The 19,800-nt window shown below is 29.3% G+C and overlaps 1 protein-coding gene across 6 annotated transcripts in view; it reads left to right on the top strand.

Annotated features, from left to right (window-relative positions):
- Positions 1–19,800, top strand: part of LOC145279823 (protein phosphatase EYA1-like) — a 1,162,399-nt gene that overhangs the window by 488,301 nt on the left and 654,298 nt on the right. For all 6 annotated transcript variants that reach the window (XM_080131218.1, XM_080131213.1, XM_080131219.1 and 3 more), the window contains exon 3: positions 780–925. In XM_080131218.1, the coding sequence (XP_079987344.1) occupies positions 878–925 (48 nt within the window). In that variant the 5' untranslated portion in view covers positions 780–877. The remainder of the gene's footprint in view (positions 1–779; positions 926–19,800) is intronic.

Raw genomic sequence — 19,800 nt, 5'->3', positions numbered from 1 at the left:
AAAAAAAAAAAAAAAAAAAAAAAGGAAAGAAAGAAAATTGTAGGTTTAAAAGTCAAAACGGGACGACAGAACTAGATTTTCGAACAATTCATTTCAAAATAGGTAATGTCTGAATTTTTTTTAACCCTAATAACACGAGTACACTTTGAATTGCTCTTTGCATTTTATTTCGTTAACAGTCAGACAGTGTTCAAATAGATGGTATTTATTTTTTTCTTTTATATGGTAATCACCACTTATAAAGGCCCGAAGGCCACTCGAGGATAAGGGTTAATAAATGTACAGGTATCGCTGAGACAACAGCGTATAAATAGTTAGTAGTGAAAATGGGGTAGAAATTGATTATTTATGTAGGGGGCTCGACAAGAGCTTGTTTACATTGGACTTGAAGACGACCATATTGTAGTCAGCCGGAAAGCAAGTCAGCGGAACAGAGTTCCACAGGTGGGTTGTTCTAAGAAAGAAGCTTTGTTCGTGGAAGATGATAATTTATGTGCGAACATGAAATGTATTAGTGTATATATATTCTTATTTACTTGCTTGTTTCTTTTCATGAAATGTATTAGTGTATATATATATATATATATACGTATATATATATATATGTATTAGTGTATATATATATATATATATATATATATATATATATATATACGTATATATATATGTATACGTATATATATATGTATTAGTGTATATATATATATATACACACACACACACACACACACACATATATATATATATATATTCTTATTTATTTGTTTGTTTCTTTTCAGTGATAAACTTGATGGAATGTGTGGATTTGACAGTTCAAAATAAGAGTTGATTCTCATCATTCAAACTGGAGACACGACTCCCCATCATCAGCAGCCACATGGATGGCAAAAGAACAGCTTCACCTGACCCGACAGGGGAACAGGCGGTAATGCATTTTCTTTTTTCTTTTTCTTGTTTTGGGAGCGAAAGGGACGAGGTGGCTTTTCTCTTTTATTCAAATGCACTTAATGTAGCTTCAAAATGAACTGATATGTGTTGATGAACGTGACTCATATGTCTACGGATATCAAACATATTTAAGTCAGCACATATCTGAAGAAGGGATATGTTCCCGGAATATCATGCCACACTGGTATAGTATGATTACAACTATGCAATGTTATAAAAGTATTTAAAAAAAACATATACATAAATGCAAACTGACTCAAAGAATGTACCCACACTTTAACTGTTACCACCGTTGTCCGGACAATAATGGTCATCAGTTTGAACATTTGCAAACATGATGATTCTTCAGTTACATTTGTCTAACTCATGTTCATAAATAAAGGTTTTATTGTCATTCGAAGTGTGAGTACAATTTAGCTTATTTTGAGACACCCTGTATTGTATTAATAAAAGGTGAATCGGCACAGCTCATTCCACGCTTATACAATATCTTATTTTACCCCAGTTTGTGTCGATCCATCATACCTGTACATTGTTTTGCCTTCACTAAATTACTGATATATATATATATATATATATATATATATATATATATATATATATATATATATATATAAGGCTGAACGTGTGTGTGTCTGGTCACGAATAGGCTCCTATATGGTTGAGTATTTTAAAAAACTGATTACATAAAATGATAGATGTATCGAGGATCAGGAATGGGTATGTTTGATCTGGAAGAACGGTGGTTCATAAAAATTGTGGGGTCTGCGTTCGCGCCTGGTCCACAAAGTATGGAAATAAAAAATGAAAAAAAAAAAAAAAACGTTTACAAGTGTTTTTGATATAGATGTACATAAGAATCTTTTGATAAGTATGTTTCAACTTAAATAGGGATGGTATAATAAAATTGTGGGGTCTGCGTTCGCACCTGTACTCCATGGAAATATGACACAAACTTTAATAAAGACTTTTCATATATATTTGCGTAAGTATACTTTGATAATTATGTTTCAGTTTGAAGAAATATGGTATAATAAAATTATGGGGTGTTCGTTCGCGCCTGACCTCCATAGAATGGAAATATGTCACAAAGTTTAACAAGGTTTTTTAATATAGATTCACAGAATATTGTGATAAGTGTTTCAGTGTGAACAGGTATGCTATAATAAAATTATGGGGTTTATCTTTTTTATTTTTACTTTCATCATATTTTGCTTTGGTTTTTATACCCCCAAATTCGACCCAAATTTACAACCTTTCCTTTTCATAACCTATCGTACTTTGATAAATCAGTCCATTTTCTGTAGGCTGTTTTTGAATCCAGTCAAGGACGGGTGCTTTTGCTAGTATATATATATGTCATCCACATACAGTACTGTTTCGCCGTTTCACAGCTCCTCAGTGCGGCTAGATATGCAATTACCTCAAGCCAGGATCGAAACCCGACCGCCCAAACGACAGTCAGAGCTTCTTACCATTGTGCTATACGGCTGTTGCTATGCGGGCAGTGAATTAACAATATTTTGACATCGTCCAAAGTACCTAAGCTCAATTTCTTTACACAAAGAGCATCGCTTCATACGCTAATGGTAATTTGTATATCACTTCCCAAATGCTCAGCCTAAGATTAGGAGCATTTATATATATATATATATATATATATATATATATATATATATATATATATACTAAACCATGCTTCAAGCAAACTACATTAACCTCTTATAAAATATCTATTTATTAAAAATATTTTTAAGCTATTCAAGTTGAACATGTTGAGAGCAATATAAGATTCAAATTTACAATGTTGTGATTTCTCTTCCTTTGGTAGATAGAACACTGTCTGTCTCTTGTTATGTTTACATAACCTTATCTGTCTGTGACGATTTCTACCACACTATAATGCAATAACCCTTATCCCTAGGTGGCTTCCGGGCCTTGATAAGTGGTGACCACTGTGTAAAAAAAAAAAAAAAAAAAAAAAAAACTATTCTGCCAGTTTTTGGTAAACAGACTTGATACTTGATATATAGGGGTTTCAGTAAAAATAGCTTCTAAAAGGCAAAAAAAATTGAAAAAATTGGAACTCAGCAGGCATAAGACGACTACACATGTTACATCTAAGCATATGCAAATATAATTTTATATCTTTAACAACGTTATTGTTTATGCATATGGACTTAGCACAGATGGTAACAAATAATGCTGGTGAGCTATATGTTTTGGTTTCGATTCTAACTAATCGCACCCAAGTCATATTTTTATTTATGTTTTGTTTTTTTTTAACTTTGGAAATCACTACTATCCTGTACCTCTGTAAGGCCACCATTCACCCATCTATGGAGTACTGTTGTCACATTTTGGTTGGTGCATCTGTTACTTGTCTCTCGCTCTTGGACAGGGTTCAAAAGGGAGTTGCCAACCTGATAGGTCATGAACTGTCATCTAGTCTTCAGCCTCTGTCCCATCGACGAAATATTGCATCGCTCTGCCTGTTCTACAAGTATTTCAATGGTGAATGCTCTGACGAACTACACGCCCTTGTACCCCATTGACGAAAATACCCCCGACAAACCCGACAAGCAGCTAATTCTGCCTTACACAGTAGAGATCCCTGGGTGTAAGAAAGCCTTCTAGTCCAATACTTTCTTCCGCAGAACTGCTAAACTTTGGAACTTCCTTCCAGGATTCTTTTTTCCCAACTGTACTGAGATGCAGAAGTTCAAGTGCAATGTGAACAGACATCTTGCTGCTCATCTCCCTTCATAATATCCCTGCAACTTATCTCGCCAATAGTAGCTCCCTACTTAAGAGTTGCACGGTGCATTGTTTGGGGTGAAATATGAATAAAGAAATAAAAAAAAACTATATAATGGGCACAATAAAATAATCAATAAAGAATTGGCTTTATAATAATGAATACGAAATCTGCATGAATTAAAATATAATATTTACACGTATTTGATGACTGGGCAACACTGAGCGGCCTGTAAATTATATATATTTTCCTCACATTTGAAATGTGTTTGTCACGGTGGCCGAATGGTAAGAACCTTAGATTCAAATTGTTCAACCGGCGATACAGTGACATCAATCATACTGATGATTGTTGATACACGTGTATTTAATAAAAATTATTATATACAGTATTATATAGATATATAAATTTTCATAATGATTTTTTTCTCTGTGCAGCAAGGTCTGCTCAGGATTTTTTTCTCCAGTATATACAGTCGAAGATTTGATCATGGTAAACTCTGGCCGTTTTGAGATCTTGGTGTAAGGTATCCAAATACCTTCTCCATCCATCTTTTGGACCTTTTTTCAGGGTCCTCCATCTTGAATCATATTTTCGTGACGATGTTTTCTGTTGTAATATATACATTACGTCTAGCTGAATCCACTGTGAAAAATTTCCCCCACTCTATATCTGTGCCTAAATCAAAACGCGGATTCCATGAACAAAGCTTATTTCTTAGAACTGCACGCCTGTGGAACTCTGTTCCGTCTGCTTGTTTCCCACCGGACTACAACTTGGATGTCTTCAAGTCCAATGTTAACAAATTCCTAATGAACCGCCCCCGTAAGTAAACACTTCATCAAATGTCCACACTAACGTAATGTACTAGCAATAACCCTTATCCCTGAGTGGCTTCCGGGCCTTGATAAGTGGTGATCACTGTGTAATATATATATATATATATATATATATATATATATATACATATATATATATATATATATATAAATCTTTTAATATTCAGCGAGAGGGATATATAAATAATAATGAGTGATATGAACTTAGTTTTAAGATATGGACATTTTCATTTTAAACTATTGTATTACATCACCCCATCCCTCCAAAATATTTCAAATATTTGATAATCGTAATTATAACTAATTGAAATGTTCTCGGTCTAAAAGTATTTCTCCTGCACGAAACGAGTACATAATACGAAAAATCAAATGGTTTTAGCATAACGTAAAATGCTATCTAAATAATTTTTTTTAACTTTTCGAGCAGGAAAATTGGGGTGGTGGCATTTTTTGTTATATCAACCAATTTCATTTATTTCTGTGGTATTTTGTAATACCTATATATAATTCTTTTAATATTCATAAATAAATAAATATATATATAATGTGTAATAAAATGCATATAGCTTTAAAATATTAATTAAATTCCAGCCAAAAGATCTTTTTTAAGATTCTAATCAAAAAAGAAAAAAAATCTTGTTTTTTGTTTTCGAAATGTCGACAACAAGTAAATGACCTCTACCTACAAACAAAGATTGCGTCAACCACACTCATGCTAGTTAAGCACACATTTAAAGGACCTCTATCTAGTCATGGCTGACTGAACAAGAGCATGCTACGCCCAGGAAGTAAATAAAGGGTTCTGTTCGAAATTCCGTCCAAATTCCAGAGTTCAAAAGAAACATTCCCCAAATTAGACGATATACACCTAAAGAAGGTCGGAGGTTACATCAACCAAAACGTTGTAAAAATGACATTCAAGATGAGAACAGTAGTCTAAATAATCCAAACAATATGAATAGCCAATCCTCATCTCAAAAATTCAGAAACGTAACTTTCTTCCTCTAAAATCCAGCAAATTTTTTATACAGCCCAGCAAAGGATTTAAAGAAAAAAAGAAGTACAATGTTGCAACAGTGCAACAGGGGCTAAAGCTTGGTATACGCGCAGAACCTTTTAGGTTAGAAATTCGTTTTACTTTATAAAAGAGATAATCAAAAATAGAACAGAATACGAAAATGAAAAGATTTTGTTAACGACATTGTTGTATATAGCCGGGGTAATTATTTAATTATTATAGTAAAAAAATAATATATATATATATATATATATATATATATATATATATATATATATATATATATATATATATATATATACATACATCATTTACTATAATAATTAGTAAATACCTACAGACACTTGTGTTTCATTCTTTCGGGAATCATCAGTGCAGGCTGTAACGATTAACACCAGTCGATAGATTCGAATCCGGCGACAGAAGTCATCCCTGGCTTCATCAGCAAGGACCATATATATTCGGCTACCGTTAACCACGAGAAATGCTGTTGAATTTAAACATTTATTTTTTATGTGCACTTTTAACGTCTGTCAGAGTGATCCAATAGCCGCGCTCTCTCTCTCTCTCTCTCTCTCTCTCTATATATATATATATATATATATATATATATATATATATATATATATATATATATATATATATATATATATATTCAAGCAATATTATTAAATGCAACGGAGACACTTTCCTTTATGATTCTTTTTGTTAATTTTTCGATTTTCCGTATAATCTTTTTTGTATCAAAATCTAAAATATTAATAAAAGTTCCATAGTTGTTGCTGTCACTCACACATACACACACACACACACATATATATATATATATATATATATATATATATATATATATATATATATATATACCCACACACACAAGTGTCTTTGATATCTAATGAATGTGTGTGTATATAGAGTGTTCGTCTATAACTGCCTAACCTTATAATCGTCTAATCTAGGGTTCATTGTGTGTGTACATTCAAATAAAGTTCATGACGGGACAAGAGTATACATAAATGTCATCACAACATAAAACACGAATAACACTTATTTGGGGGTTTTAACATCTCGCTCATATGGAGCATATCTGGTCAATCTTTGGTCTTGTTTCACGAGAAGCTGCAATGGAAATTCTCCTCAAGAAATGACAGAGCCTTGGATTTTATTTTCGGCAACGTTTTATTCCAGAGTGTTTTTCCCCAAATTTGGAAAGTCGCTATGCTGATTCTGACTATCTCCATTTCTGACTCCCCCCCCTTTATTGGGAGCCATCACGGTCTATAGACCATCTCCGTCCCTATTCCGTCTTTAACTCTCTGACTACTTTCCACATATCTATAAAAGAACATACCCTTCTACATGACGTCATAAGTATGAATTACTAAGATAATCACCTGAAGATTTTTGGGCTTTTTTTACATGTCATTATTTCTAAGTTGTTAACTAAATTATAATATAAAACAAAAAAAAAAAAGAAAAAACTTATGGATGCTTGTTTATATAAGTGATCCTTTAAACCAATGCATTTCAGGTGAAAAAATTATGCACTTACGTGTCATGAGGAAATTAATATAAATTCAGAAAATTTAAAAAATGATCCAGTAGAAGACATGCTAGATATATTTTTAACAAAAAAAAAAAAGAATCCACAATTACATTCGGTTAAAAAATGGCTGACCCTTAATTTAAATCAGGGGAGATAAGTAAGTTTGCCATAATGAATTGGTTGTCATTATTTCTAAGTTGTTAACAAAATTATAATATTTTTTAGTTCACATTCCTTGTAACTATTAAATGTAAATAAGTATCTAAATATTTTGAATATTCTAAAACATATTTCAGCTTACAAAATTTTTGACTTTAATAATCATAATCGACAACCAGCACCCCGTCGGTATTGTAAGATGCAACTTAACAATTGTAAGATGCAACTTAACAATTGTAAGATGCAACTTAACAACAATTGTAAGATGCAACTTAACAACAATTGTAAGATGCAACTTAATAATTGTAAGATGCAACTTAACAATTGTAAGATGCAACTTAACAACAATTGTAAGATGCAACTTAATAACAATTATAAGATGCAACTTAATAACAATTATAAGATGCAACTTAACAACAATTGTAAGATGCAACTTAACAACAATTGTAAGATGCAACTTAACAACAATTGTAAGATGCAACTTAACAACAATTGTAAGATGCAACTTAATAACAATTATAAGATGCAACTTAATAACAATTGTAAGATGCAACTTAATAACAATTATAAGATGCAACTTAATAACAATTATAAGATGCAACTTAATAACAATTGTAAGATGCAACTTAATAACAATTGTAAGATGCAACTTAATAACAATTATAAGATGCAACTTAATAACAATTATAAGATGAAACTTAATAACAATTGTAAGATGCAACTTAATAACAATTGTAAGATGCAACTTAATAACAATTATAAGATGCAACTTAATAACAATTATAAGATGAAACTTAATAACAATTGTAAGATGCAACTTAATAACAATTGTAAGATGCAACTTAATAACAATTATAAGATGCAACTTAATAACAATTATAAGATGCAACTTAATAACAATTGTAAGATGCAACTTAATAACAATTGTAAGATGCAACTTAATAACAATTATAAGATGCAACTTAATAACAATTATAAGATGCAACTTAATAACAATTGTAAGATGCAACTTAATAACAATTGTAAGATGCAACTTAATAACAATTATAAGATGCAACTTAATAACAATTGTAAGATGCAACTTAATAACAATTGTAAGATGCAACTTAATAACAATTATAAGATGCAACTTAATAACAATTATAAGATGCAACTTAATAACAATTATAAGATGCAACTTAACAACAATTGTAAGATGCAACTTAATAACAATTGTAAGATGCAACTTAATAACAATTATAAGATGCAACTTAATAACAATTATAAGATGCAACTTAATAACAATTATAAGATGCAACTTAATAACAATTATAAGATGAAACTTAATAACAATTATAAGATGAAACTTAATAACAATTGTAAGATGCAACTTAATAACAATTGTAAGATGCAACTTAATAACAATTATAAGATGCAACTTAATAACAATTATAAGATGCAACTTAATAACAATTATAAGATGCAACTTAATAACAATTATAAGATGAAACTTAATAACAATTGTAAGATGCAACTTAATAACAATTGTAAGATGCAACTTAATAACAATTATAAGATGCAACTTAATAACAATTGTAAGATGCAACTTAATAACAATTGTAAGATGCAACTTAATAACAATTATAAGATGCAACTTAATAACAATTATAAGATGCAACTTAATAACAATTGTAAGATGCAACTTAATAAAAATTGTAAGATGCAACTTAATAACAATTATAAGATGCAACTTAATAACAATTATAAGATGCAACTTAATAACAATTGTAAGATGCAACTTAATAACAATTGTAAGATGCAACTTAATAACAATTGTAAGATGCAACTTAATAACAATTGTAAGATGCAACTTAATAACAATTGTAAGATGCAACTTAATAACAATTATAAGATGCAACTTAATAACAATTATAAGATGCAACTTAATAACAATTATAAGATGCAACTTAATAACAATTGTAAGATGCAACTTATTAACAATTGTAAGATGCAACTTAATAACAATTGTAAGATGCAAATTAATAACAATTGTAAGATGCAACTTAATAACAATTGTAAGATGCAACTTAATAACAATTGTAAGATGCAACTTAATAACAATTGTAAGATGCAACTTAATAACAATTGTAAGATGCAACTTAACAACAATTGTAAGATGCAACTTAACAACAATTGTAAGATGCAACTTAACAACAATTGTAAGATGCAACTTAACAACAATTGTAAGATGCAAATTAATAACAATTGTAAGATGCAACTTAATAATTATAAGATGCAACTTAATAACAATTGTAAGATGCAACTTATTAGTTTTTTTTTTATTTACTGAAATATGTTTGAATTTAAACAAAAAAGTTTTTATGTGTATAAGATATTAAATGTTGACTTATTTTATTAATTTAAAAATATAAACATTATAACTCGATCGATGCCTCTGTTCAGTCTCAAGAGACAATGGACACCCCCTTTAAGCGTAGCTATGTGTGCAATTGTGCGGCAAGGGTTGCACAATCATCCACCACACCTCTCTCTTGAATTTGTACTGCTTTAGTCCAGTGACAAGTCCAGGACGATTGGAAATAATGCCGAGATAAGCAGAGAGCATGTACAGCGCCTGGAATTCCTAAATGGTCACTCATTTTATTATTGACGTTGCTTAACTTTGGTGATCTAACTGGAATTGGTGTGTCAGTGGGATGCTGGCGTACTTATTGTAACCCGTATGGATGCAGATGAAGCAAGCGAAAAAGTTAAAATTTAGACACTACTAGCAGAAAGAGCTGACGTTGCTCAGGATTGAACGAGGACCAACACTATTTATTTGCACACTATACTTATAACATCATATTACTTTCTTTGTTTTTACTAACCCCATCCCCCTTTACTGCTTCAGAAGAAGCTGAAATGTTCGTAAACTCTTTGAAGAAGTGTTTTATGTATATGTGGTTTAAATTTCATTAAAATCGGATATATGAACTATATTTACTTTTTAACCAGACCGGTCTGTGATATCTACTAAAGGAGTTCGTGATGACCTCCAGTTGAAAGCTGCGATCATTTTTTTGAGAAATATTTTGTGCAGAAATACAAATATTCTCATTATTTTTAAGTGGACTTGCATGAAAAGGAAATTCTGATTTTCTTTTTAAATCGTTTAATACACTATGCAGTAGTTCATATAGTAAAAGTCTATTATGTGCTGGCATAATAATAATAACAATAATAATTAGTATTGCTGCAGGTTAGTTCAAATCAATTAACTTTAATTAGTTTGATTCATGAAAAAGCAGTTAGCGAAACAAAAGTGCACCATTTGCTTCAAGACAATATGTGCTTACAAATAATTAATATGTTAATGTACTTTCATGGAAACAGTTCGCTATAAGGTACTCAGTCCAGTAGTGTAACGTCTTTCTATTAATAATACTAATTAGTTAGTGAAGTAGTAGTAGTAGTAGTAGCTGCAGCATTAATAATGGAAGTTATATATATAATTTAATTTATGTCTCCTTTTTGAAAATTAGATGTTTTTAATTCCTCTTAACGTGTTTTTAACACATTTTGTTCATTTTTTGTTATATATATTATATTATTATTGTTATATATATTATTATTGTGTTATATATATATATATATATATATATATATATATATATTGTTATTGTAATATATATATCTTTGTTATATATATATATATTATATTATTGTTATATATATATCTTTGTTATACATATATTATTGTTATATATATATATATATATATATATATATATATCATTATATTATTATTATTATATATTTGTTATATATGTATATATATATAGTTATTATATTATTATTGTTATATATACTGTATTAACAAGACCAAGACTTCAAAAAATGAATTGATAGCAACAGAAAGTGTATTTCATTTTAAGTTACAATTGTTTCCATACCAGTCGGACAATTTCAAGCATTATGGCGTTTGAAAATTTTCACGTAATCAGCATTTTTTCAGACTTCTTGAATAAAAAACACTCTTGACAATAGAACATCGTTTAAAGAAAATCCCATTAACGGAAATGAAGCATGCGAAAACATTTACCCTGGACGCATCCTTTGTCAAGAGCATATTTAAATATTAATATATCACCTAATTTTCGTATCTTTATTTAAAAACAGTCATAAGAAGTTTCCACAAAAACCCGTAGCCATAATACCGTTCATTGAATTCCTAAGTTAGATTTCTATATTTCTTTATTTCACATAATTAATTTTTTAAAAAGATTTTTTTTTATTTTATTTCTATATTTATAATATGGCTAGAACAACCTTGCTATAACGTTACGGTTAATATATATATATATATATATATATATATATATATATATATATATATATATATATATATATATATATATATATATAATTATTATTATATTATTATTGTTATATATATTATTATATTATTATTGTTATATATATTATTATTGTTATATATATCATTATATTATTATTGTTATATATATATATTACTATTATATTATTATTGTTATATATATCATTATACTATTATTGTTATATATATATATATTATTATATTAGTATTGTTATATATATATTTATTATTGTTATATATTACTATTATATTATTATTGTTATATATATATTTATTATTGTTATATATTACTATTATATTATTATTGTTATATATATATATATTTATTGTTATATATTACTATTATATTATTATTGTTATATATATATATTATTGTTGTTATATATATTATTATTATATTATTATTGTTATATATATATATATTATTGTTGTTATATATATAATATTTGTTATATACTATTATTATATATATATATCTATGTTAACTCGGGAATTTGGACGGAATTTCGAACAGAACCCTTTATTTACTTCCTGGGCGTAGCATGCTCTTGTTCCGTCAGCCATGACTAGATAGAGGTCCTTTAAATGTGTACTTAACTAGCATGAGTGTGGTTGATGCAATTTTTGTAGTACACGTAGGTAGAAGTCATTTACTTGTTGTCGACATTCCGAAAAAAAAAACAAGATTTTTTTTCTTTTTTGATTAGAATCTTAAAAAAAAGATCTTTTGGCTGGAATTTAATTAATATTTTAAAGCTATATGCATTTTATTACACATTATATATTTATTTATTTATTTATGAATATTAAAAGAATTATATATAGGTATTACAAAATACCACAGAAATAAATGAAATTGGTTGATATAACAAAAAATGCCACCACCCCAATTTTCCTGCTCGAAAAGTTAAAAAAATTATTTAGATAGCATTTTACGTTATTTTGTGTGTGTGTGTGTGTGTGTGTGTGTGTGTGTGTGTGTGTGTGTGTGTGTGTGATTAATAAAAGAATAAAAATCTGACGATATGATTAAAAATGGACAACAAAGATCTGAATGCTCTATGTTTCATGAGTTTTTTCAAGAGTGAAATATCGTAAAATGATCCATGGCAAGAATGTCACTTATTTCAGGAGTATATATGCAAAGGGATATTTAAATTTATGTAGATTAGGAAATTATAGGAGTGCGTGTATGTTATATATATATATATATATATATATATATATATATATATATATATATATATATATATATATATTCAAATTTGTAACACATGCATAAAAATCATATATATATACGCGAAGGTACAAATTTAGAATTAACCTGTATCCAAATTATTTTCACTAATGATAGTTTTTCTTTCTTTTTGTTTTTCTTTTTTTTTTTTTAAATAGGTGGGAAGACATATGATAGAAGACTCTTCTCTGTTTTATTGTGTTGGTGAAAATAGAAGGATGATTCAATTAAACAACATATTAACGCGAAACGGGCAAAAAATCGATCGTTTAGGTCTTCTTTTTCCATTTTTAAATCATATTATATATATATATATATATATATATATATATATATATATATATATATATATATATATAAATAAATTATTAATAAAATATAATTCTCCACAGACACGTGTTTCGTCGTCTACGACTCATCAGAGTGACTGAATCTAGCGAGATTCAAAATCGAAACCCTGTGATAAGAAGCCTAAGCCTCTTCCACTGAGCTATCTCGCAAGACTACTAATGTATCGCGTTTTTTTTTTTTTTTTTTTTTTTTTTACGTAGATGTTGTTTGTTTGCTTTTGTTAGCGATACTTATTGTATAAATTATTAATATATATTGGAAAGAATGTTATAGTTAGAAGCCCTTTTAATAAATTAACCCCTTTTTAGTGAATTCAGAATAAAGCGGTCGATTAGTTCCATGCATCATTCCAAACTTCCGACTAATTCGAATAATCTTCTGGCCGTCGATTATGACAAACCCGCTATACATGGTTTCGTAGGTAACCCAATTTACTTCTATTTAAATATTTATTCCTATTATTATTTTATGAAGAAAATGCTAGCCCGCAAAGTCAAGGTTGGTTTTGTTCACTGGGTTCGAGTTCTGCGACCAGCGGTAATTATCACTTCCTGCACTGATGATCATGGAAGCATGGAACAGTGTCTATAGGTATAAAAAATAAGTTACTGAAAAAAATATTATAGTTAAATTCACACACACACACACACACATATATATATATATATATATATATATATATATATATATATATATATATATATATATATATATATATATGTGCGTTTTTATTTTGTTTGTCACGCTTACATCCGAGTGACTGTCGTTTAATTGTTATGGACTTCCATTTCTTGTAATAAATAATTTTACCAAGAATGCTTCATAAGTTTTGATTTCGCTTTTGATTATAGCTGAAGGAACTCAAGTCATATATATATATATATATATATATATATATATATATATATATATATATATATATATATATATATATATATATATATATATTCATATTCATAAGTTTCGGTTTCGATTCAAGCTGATGCACCCAAGACATATTGATATATTTTTTTTATTTTTTAAATCGCAACTTCATAACATATAAAAATCGATTAACTCTATAATAATATATACGAAATTTGCAAGAATTAAAATCTCATATTTAAGTGTACTTTACGACCAGGCTACACCGGGCGTCCTTGCTAGCTTAGATAAAAAGAATCGTTTTAGCATCGGAAAATCAGTACAAATTTTTCCGATATCGATTCCGATACGCTGAAATATTTCAATTTTTCCTCTTCTCGATCCTGATTCCCATTAATTGTCCCACCAACACTAGTTACAATAAACTCGGTAATAGTTTGTATCAAATAATATTAACATTAATTAATGCCCGTGTGTTGATAATAAATTAATTATCTATTTTTTACCGTGATGTTGGGTTTATTGTAAACATAAACTCTAGTCAGCTAAGAATGGATTAAGCCAATATTTTGATGTACTCTTATTTGTTGGCAACATAACAAGAGAACAGCAACATCGACAACAACAAAAGATAAACGTGCATTTTAGGTGCGTAAATTATTACACTTAAATAAGCTATTTTTTTAGTTATTTTCAATAATAATTATAGTTATTATTATTATTATGAAGCTTTTTATGGTTTTATTTAAGTTTTCGGGTCTAACAATGTGCTTTACCAAAACAACAAAAAGCTTTTTTCATGATTGTATATAAATGAACAAAAAAAAAAAAAAAAATGGCCACCAATGCTTGACGTAACGTTTTAATGTTGTACCTTGAGTCTTATAATAAAGTATGAACAATAACTAAAAATTGAGCTTGTTATGGTTTTATTTAAGTCTTTGGGTGTAATAATGTGTTTTCCCCCTCCCTCCAAAAAAAAAAAAAAAAAAAAAAATGATGGTTCTGATGCAAGTCTAATAATTTACGTGAGCCTAATAATTTATACACCTGAAATGCACTTTTACCAAACAAAAAGTTAATAAGCTTAACAGGAAGAAACTATTAGAGTAGAAAGCTTTCCTGCATCTAGGGACCTCAACAGTAAAGGGGTGAGATTTTGCTGCTTTTAGGTTAGTCAAGAGTATGTTCGTTGAGGAGACACAATTTCTTTAGAGCACATTCCATTGAAGTACCTGTAAAACACATATAGGGATGCGACATTGCAGTGATGGGACAGAGATGGAGTTGTGTCAATAGTGCCGGACTTAGAAGATTGGAGACTCTTTTGGGGACCCTGTCTAAGAGTGAGAGACTAGCGGTAGGTGCACTAGTTTAGATGTAGTAACAATACTCCATGTATGGGCGAATTGTGGCTTTTTAAAGATATAGGATGCTTTCTGGTATGAGCGATTTTCTAGCACGATAGAGGGAGCCCACATCAGTGTGTAATCTATTATCGTAAAGCCATATTCCTGTCGATTTGTTCACAAATTGATTAATATATACAAAACGTGGAGCTTCACAAATTAATTTTCATACTGAAAACTGACTTGTTACACTTTTATTTCATCATCATTTCTATATATATTATTTATTCAAAGGAAATCTACATTATAGAAGTAATCCAATTTATATATTACATCAAAGGAAATCTTTTTTAATACTTAGCTCTATCTTATATACGGTTTGTAATAATAGAATTATTTAAATTATTCTATTTAAGAAAATTTAGTCCACATTGCTTGGGATAGAAGTGGGATATAGTAATAAAAAAAAATGTAGCGCTTCTCAACTATTGGGACGAAATTTCGGAAATCGTAAAACTAAATTTCACATGAAAACAATTATATCTACATATTCCTCATATTTTTAAGATGATCACATCCAAAAATTATGAAAATCGATAAAGTCGGAAATTATTTATTAAAGAAAATAAAAAGTAGAATTTGATGAAAACGATTGCAAGACGCAGGAGAGTTCAAAAGGGAGGTACTTTTCTGTTTTGATTTAAGATGGCGGCAATTTTTTACCTGCTAGCACGATTAAAGTTGTTTTTTTTTAATAATTCAGTAATATTCAAGTAATTTCGACTGCATACTTTGGAAACTACCATTGTAACTTATTAGAATTGACAAAAAAAAATCAGGTGAAATCATTATTTTTTTATCTGAAAACTCCATTTATCGACTACAAAATCTCATCCCAATTCTGTAGAAGCACCAGAAATGCTCAATATCCTAAGTATAATAAATGTGTCTAAACGCAACCTTGGAAATGCCAGGTATCCTTGCTAGTAATAATAATAATGTTATTGATTATAGCAGTTGTAATGAACTATGTAATAGTTTAAGTCAAAGAGTATTCACATAACATTGGTGTGTGTGTGGGGGGGTATTAAATTGCTTATCTATTTTTACACCGTGATGTCGAGATGAAATCTCTGCTGGCTCTGCTGTGTTTTGAGTTTTTCTCCAGTTGAACCAGATCTGTTCTCTGCCCTTTGTTCGTTTTCTAAAAATAATTAATTGTTAAGGATGAGCTTTTAAATCCCAAGCGCAGCTGCTGAGGTTTTGTTTTTGTTTTGATTTTAGTCGTTGTAAATCCAAATTCTTGTTAGCCAAGAATTTGGATTAAACCAATACTTTGATGTACTCTTAGTTTTTTGGCAATAACGAGGGAACAACACAAAGAAAAGGTAATTAGAGTTTTATAAAATTTTATAGTATATACAAAAAAAAAACAACAAAAAGAAACGTGAGCAATATATATATATATATATATATATATATATATATATATATATATATATATATATTGCAACTAAATGTTACCAAAGGTAAGATAAGTTTTTGGTTTTTGACTTATTTTAAAGCGTTTATTTACTTTGAAACAAAAACAATGCCGAATCTTAGGAAAAAATAGTTGACAGTAGACGGTCATCTGCGAAGTCTCGATAATCACTCTAAAATTGAAAGCTAAAAAAAAATGCAGGTAGAAACTTGCTTAATTAATGTTATCAGTCGAACAGAAATGTGATGTTTTACCAGTATTTTCGAGTTTTGAACGATTATCGAGACCCCCCCCCCCCGGTATTTGTCTCTTGGCAGCCATTTTTTTCCTTGTTCTAACTTAAGATTAGGCGCTACTTATATTTCAAACTCAAACGAAGAACGCTTTAAATAAGTTAAAACACAAAAATATTTCCAGGTAGGTAGAGGAGTAACTTTTCTTGCCTCTGGTAACATTTTTTTTTTTTTCTTCACCATTTTTTCGTTTTGTTGTCTATACTACAAAATATCCGAATTTTATAACATTTTTTTGCTTTGCATTTTCTTTATTTATCAACATATTTTCTTTTCTAGAAGAATGTTGTAGTTTCATTGAAACATTGTGCATATTGTATAAGATGTTAATTTTTTTTTAATTTGATGCTAACGCGATTTCAATCGAAAAGAAACAATGATAAACAGATGAAATGATAATATTCAATAATTGTCAATTAAATATTTATTTACCAACATAATGTGTTGAATCCGGATTATATGGCATATTGTGACATTTTTAAGGCATACCTCCTTTTCAAAAAGAAAATTTCGCTGGATTGGGAAAAAATTTTGGCCTATAACTCGAGAGGGGAGTATATCTCGAAACTAAAAAAAAATGGCATACTATACCATCCTGTTTCAATATATCATGTTGGTAAATAAATATTGTATTGAAAATTATCAAATTCTTCATTTTTGTAATTTGATCATTTTACTAGTGATGCGACGATTCTAATATTTTTCCGATTCCGATACAATTACCGATTCTGTTCTAAATTCCTCATTCTGAGACAATTACCGATTCTGTCCTTAATTCGTGATTCAAATACAATTGACGATTTCGTTCTAAATTCTTGTTTCTGATACAATTACGAATTCTGATTTTTTAAAAGAAAAGCCTTGAATATCTATTTATAAAGTTGTTTCTTGTTTGTTTGTTATTTGTTTTTTGTGGGTTTTTTTTTTTGCTATTTTACAAAAATTTTAACATTCCATATAACATGGGCATATTTTTTCGCAAGCATAAAAATACACTGGGTGTGGCAAGTCATTTATGGATTGATAGTTTAATATCAAAAAATATTTATCATTTCATCATAAATTCGAGCAATGGAAAATTAAGTTAAAACAAGTGAAGCATGCATGGTCCCCTGTGAGTGCATAGTGAATGAGGCATGAAAAAAATGACTAAGTTCAGCATTGCCCCCCTCCCCTCATTTAGACCTGAAAGTCCCCAGAGAACGTCAAATCCTGGTGAACATGAACAAACGGTGCAGTTTTAGGCCTTAACATATGTAAATTTGAGTTCTGCACCATGCAAAAAAAAAAGAAATGACGAAGTCCATCATTTGACCCCCCCCCCCGCTAATTTAGCCTCAAAAGTCCCCAAGGCCTTGACATATTTAAATTTGAGTTCAGCACCATGCAAAACTGCTAAATAGACATACACAGAAAATTTTGGACAAATATGTTTAAAAAAGTCCCAAAAATGGAGTGTTTTTATTAGCCCTAAAAGAGCCCTTGAGACACACCCAAGAGTTATCATGAAGTAGAGAGAAACAAAATTATATAGAAATCAGTTAGTTACAACTTTCCGAAAGTTTCATAAAAATCCAAGGCATCAATTTATTTTAATAAGCACAAACGTGTCAATTTTAGTCATTTTAACCTGAAAGGCACCCCCAGGGGGGCAACCGGAGTTTTCCCGTAAAATCCGTTCTGTTACTTTTTTACTCATATCATGTGCAAAATTTCCAAAAATTCCGAGGTGTAGTTATTGAGAAAAATGCGGACAGACGAACGGACAAGGGTGAATTTACAGGTCCACTCTCCTTTTGTTGGAGGGGGGGGGGGGCAAAAAAATTAAATGAACCATTTTGGCATCGGAAAAAAGGTGGAAATCATTTCGATTCTGATATTTCCGAAATTGCTAATTACTATTACTACCTGTTGTCTCATATCAAAGTGTTTTTACCCAAATTGCACTGGCATCACCATTAAGAATCTTCAAATTCTTAAATTGTTTTGAAAAGATATTTAAGAAATTCTAGAACTACTAAGTTACTTAAGAAAAGATTTATTCTTGAGAAAAATAGGACGCTACAGAGTCTGCCATATGTAACTACATACTTTTATTTCAACTTTCAAATTAAAAAAACAATCAATATATATTGTGTACATGTGCTTAACTGAAATATGAACAAGATAAAATATAAAAGAGATTAGCGAAAATTGTAAATTAAAAAAGATTATCTAAATGACTTGTAGCCTGATATGTGTCCTTATAGTAGGGACCTCAACAGTAGCTTCAGAATAGGATTAATTATTATTTTAGTCATAAAAGCCTCTGAGGGTAAACTTAGTCGTGCAAAATGAAAATGTCAATATTCATTTTGATAGAAAATCAGTATTGGTACAGCTTTTGAACCGGACAAAAAAAAAAGTTGGACTTGAGTTATGGTTTAAAAAACAAATAGGGTTCTTCCTCATTCTTAAAAGGAAATTCAAAAAAATTCAAATATTTCAAGAAAAACCAATGGAACCTGCTTAATTATCATGTTACATTAATGACCATATCTAAAAAATTACAAAAAACAAAAAAAACAAAAACAATAA

The sequence above is a fragment of the Euprymna scolopes genome, chromosome 7, assembly GCF_053919585.1.
Source record: "Euprymna scolopes isolate OS-2025 chromosome 7, ASM5391958v1, whole genome shotgun sequence".
NCBI lineage: Eukaryota > Metazoa > Mollusca > Cephalopoda > Sepiida > Sepiolidae > Euprymna > Euprymna scolopes.
The sequence above is the reverse complement of the archived record's forward strand: the minus strand, read 5'-3'. Positions and strand labels throughout refer to the sequence as shown.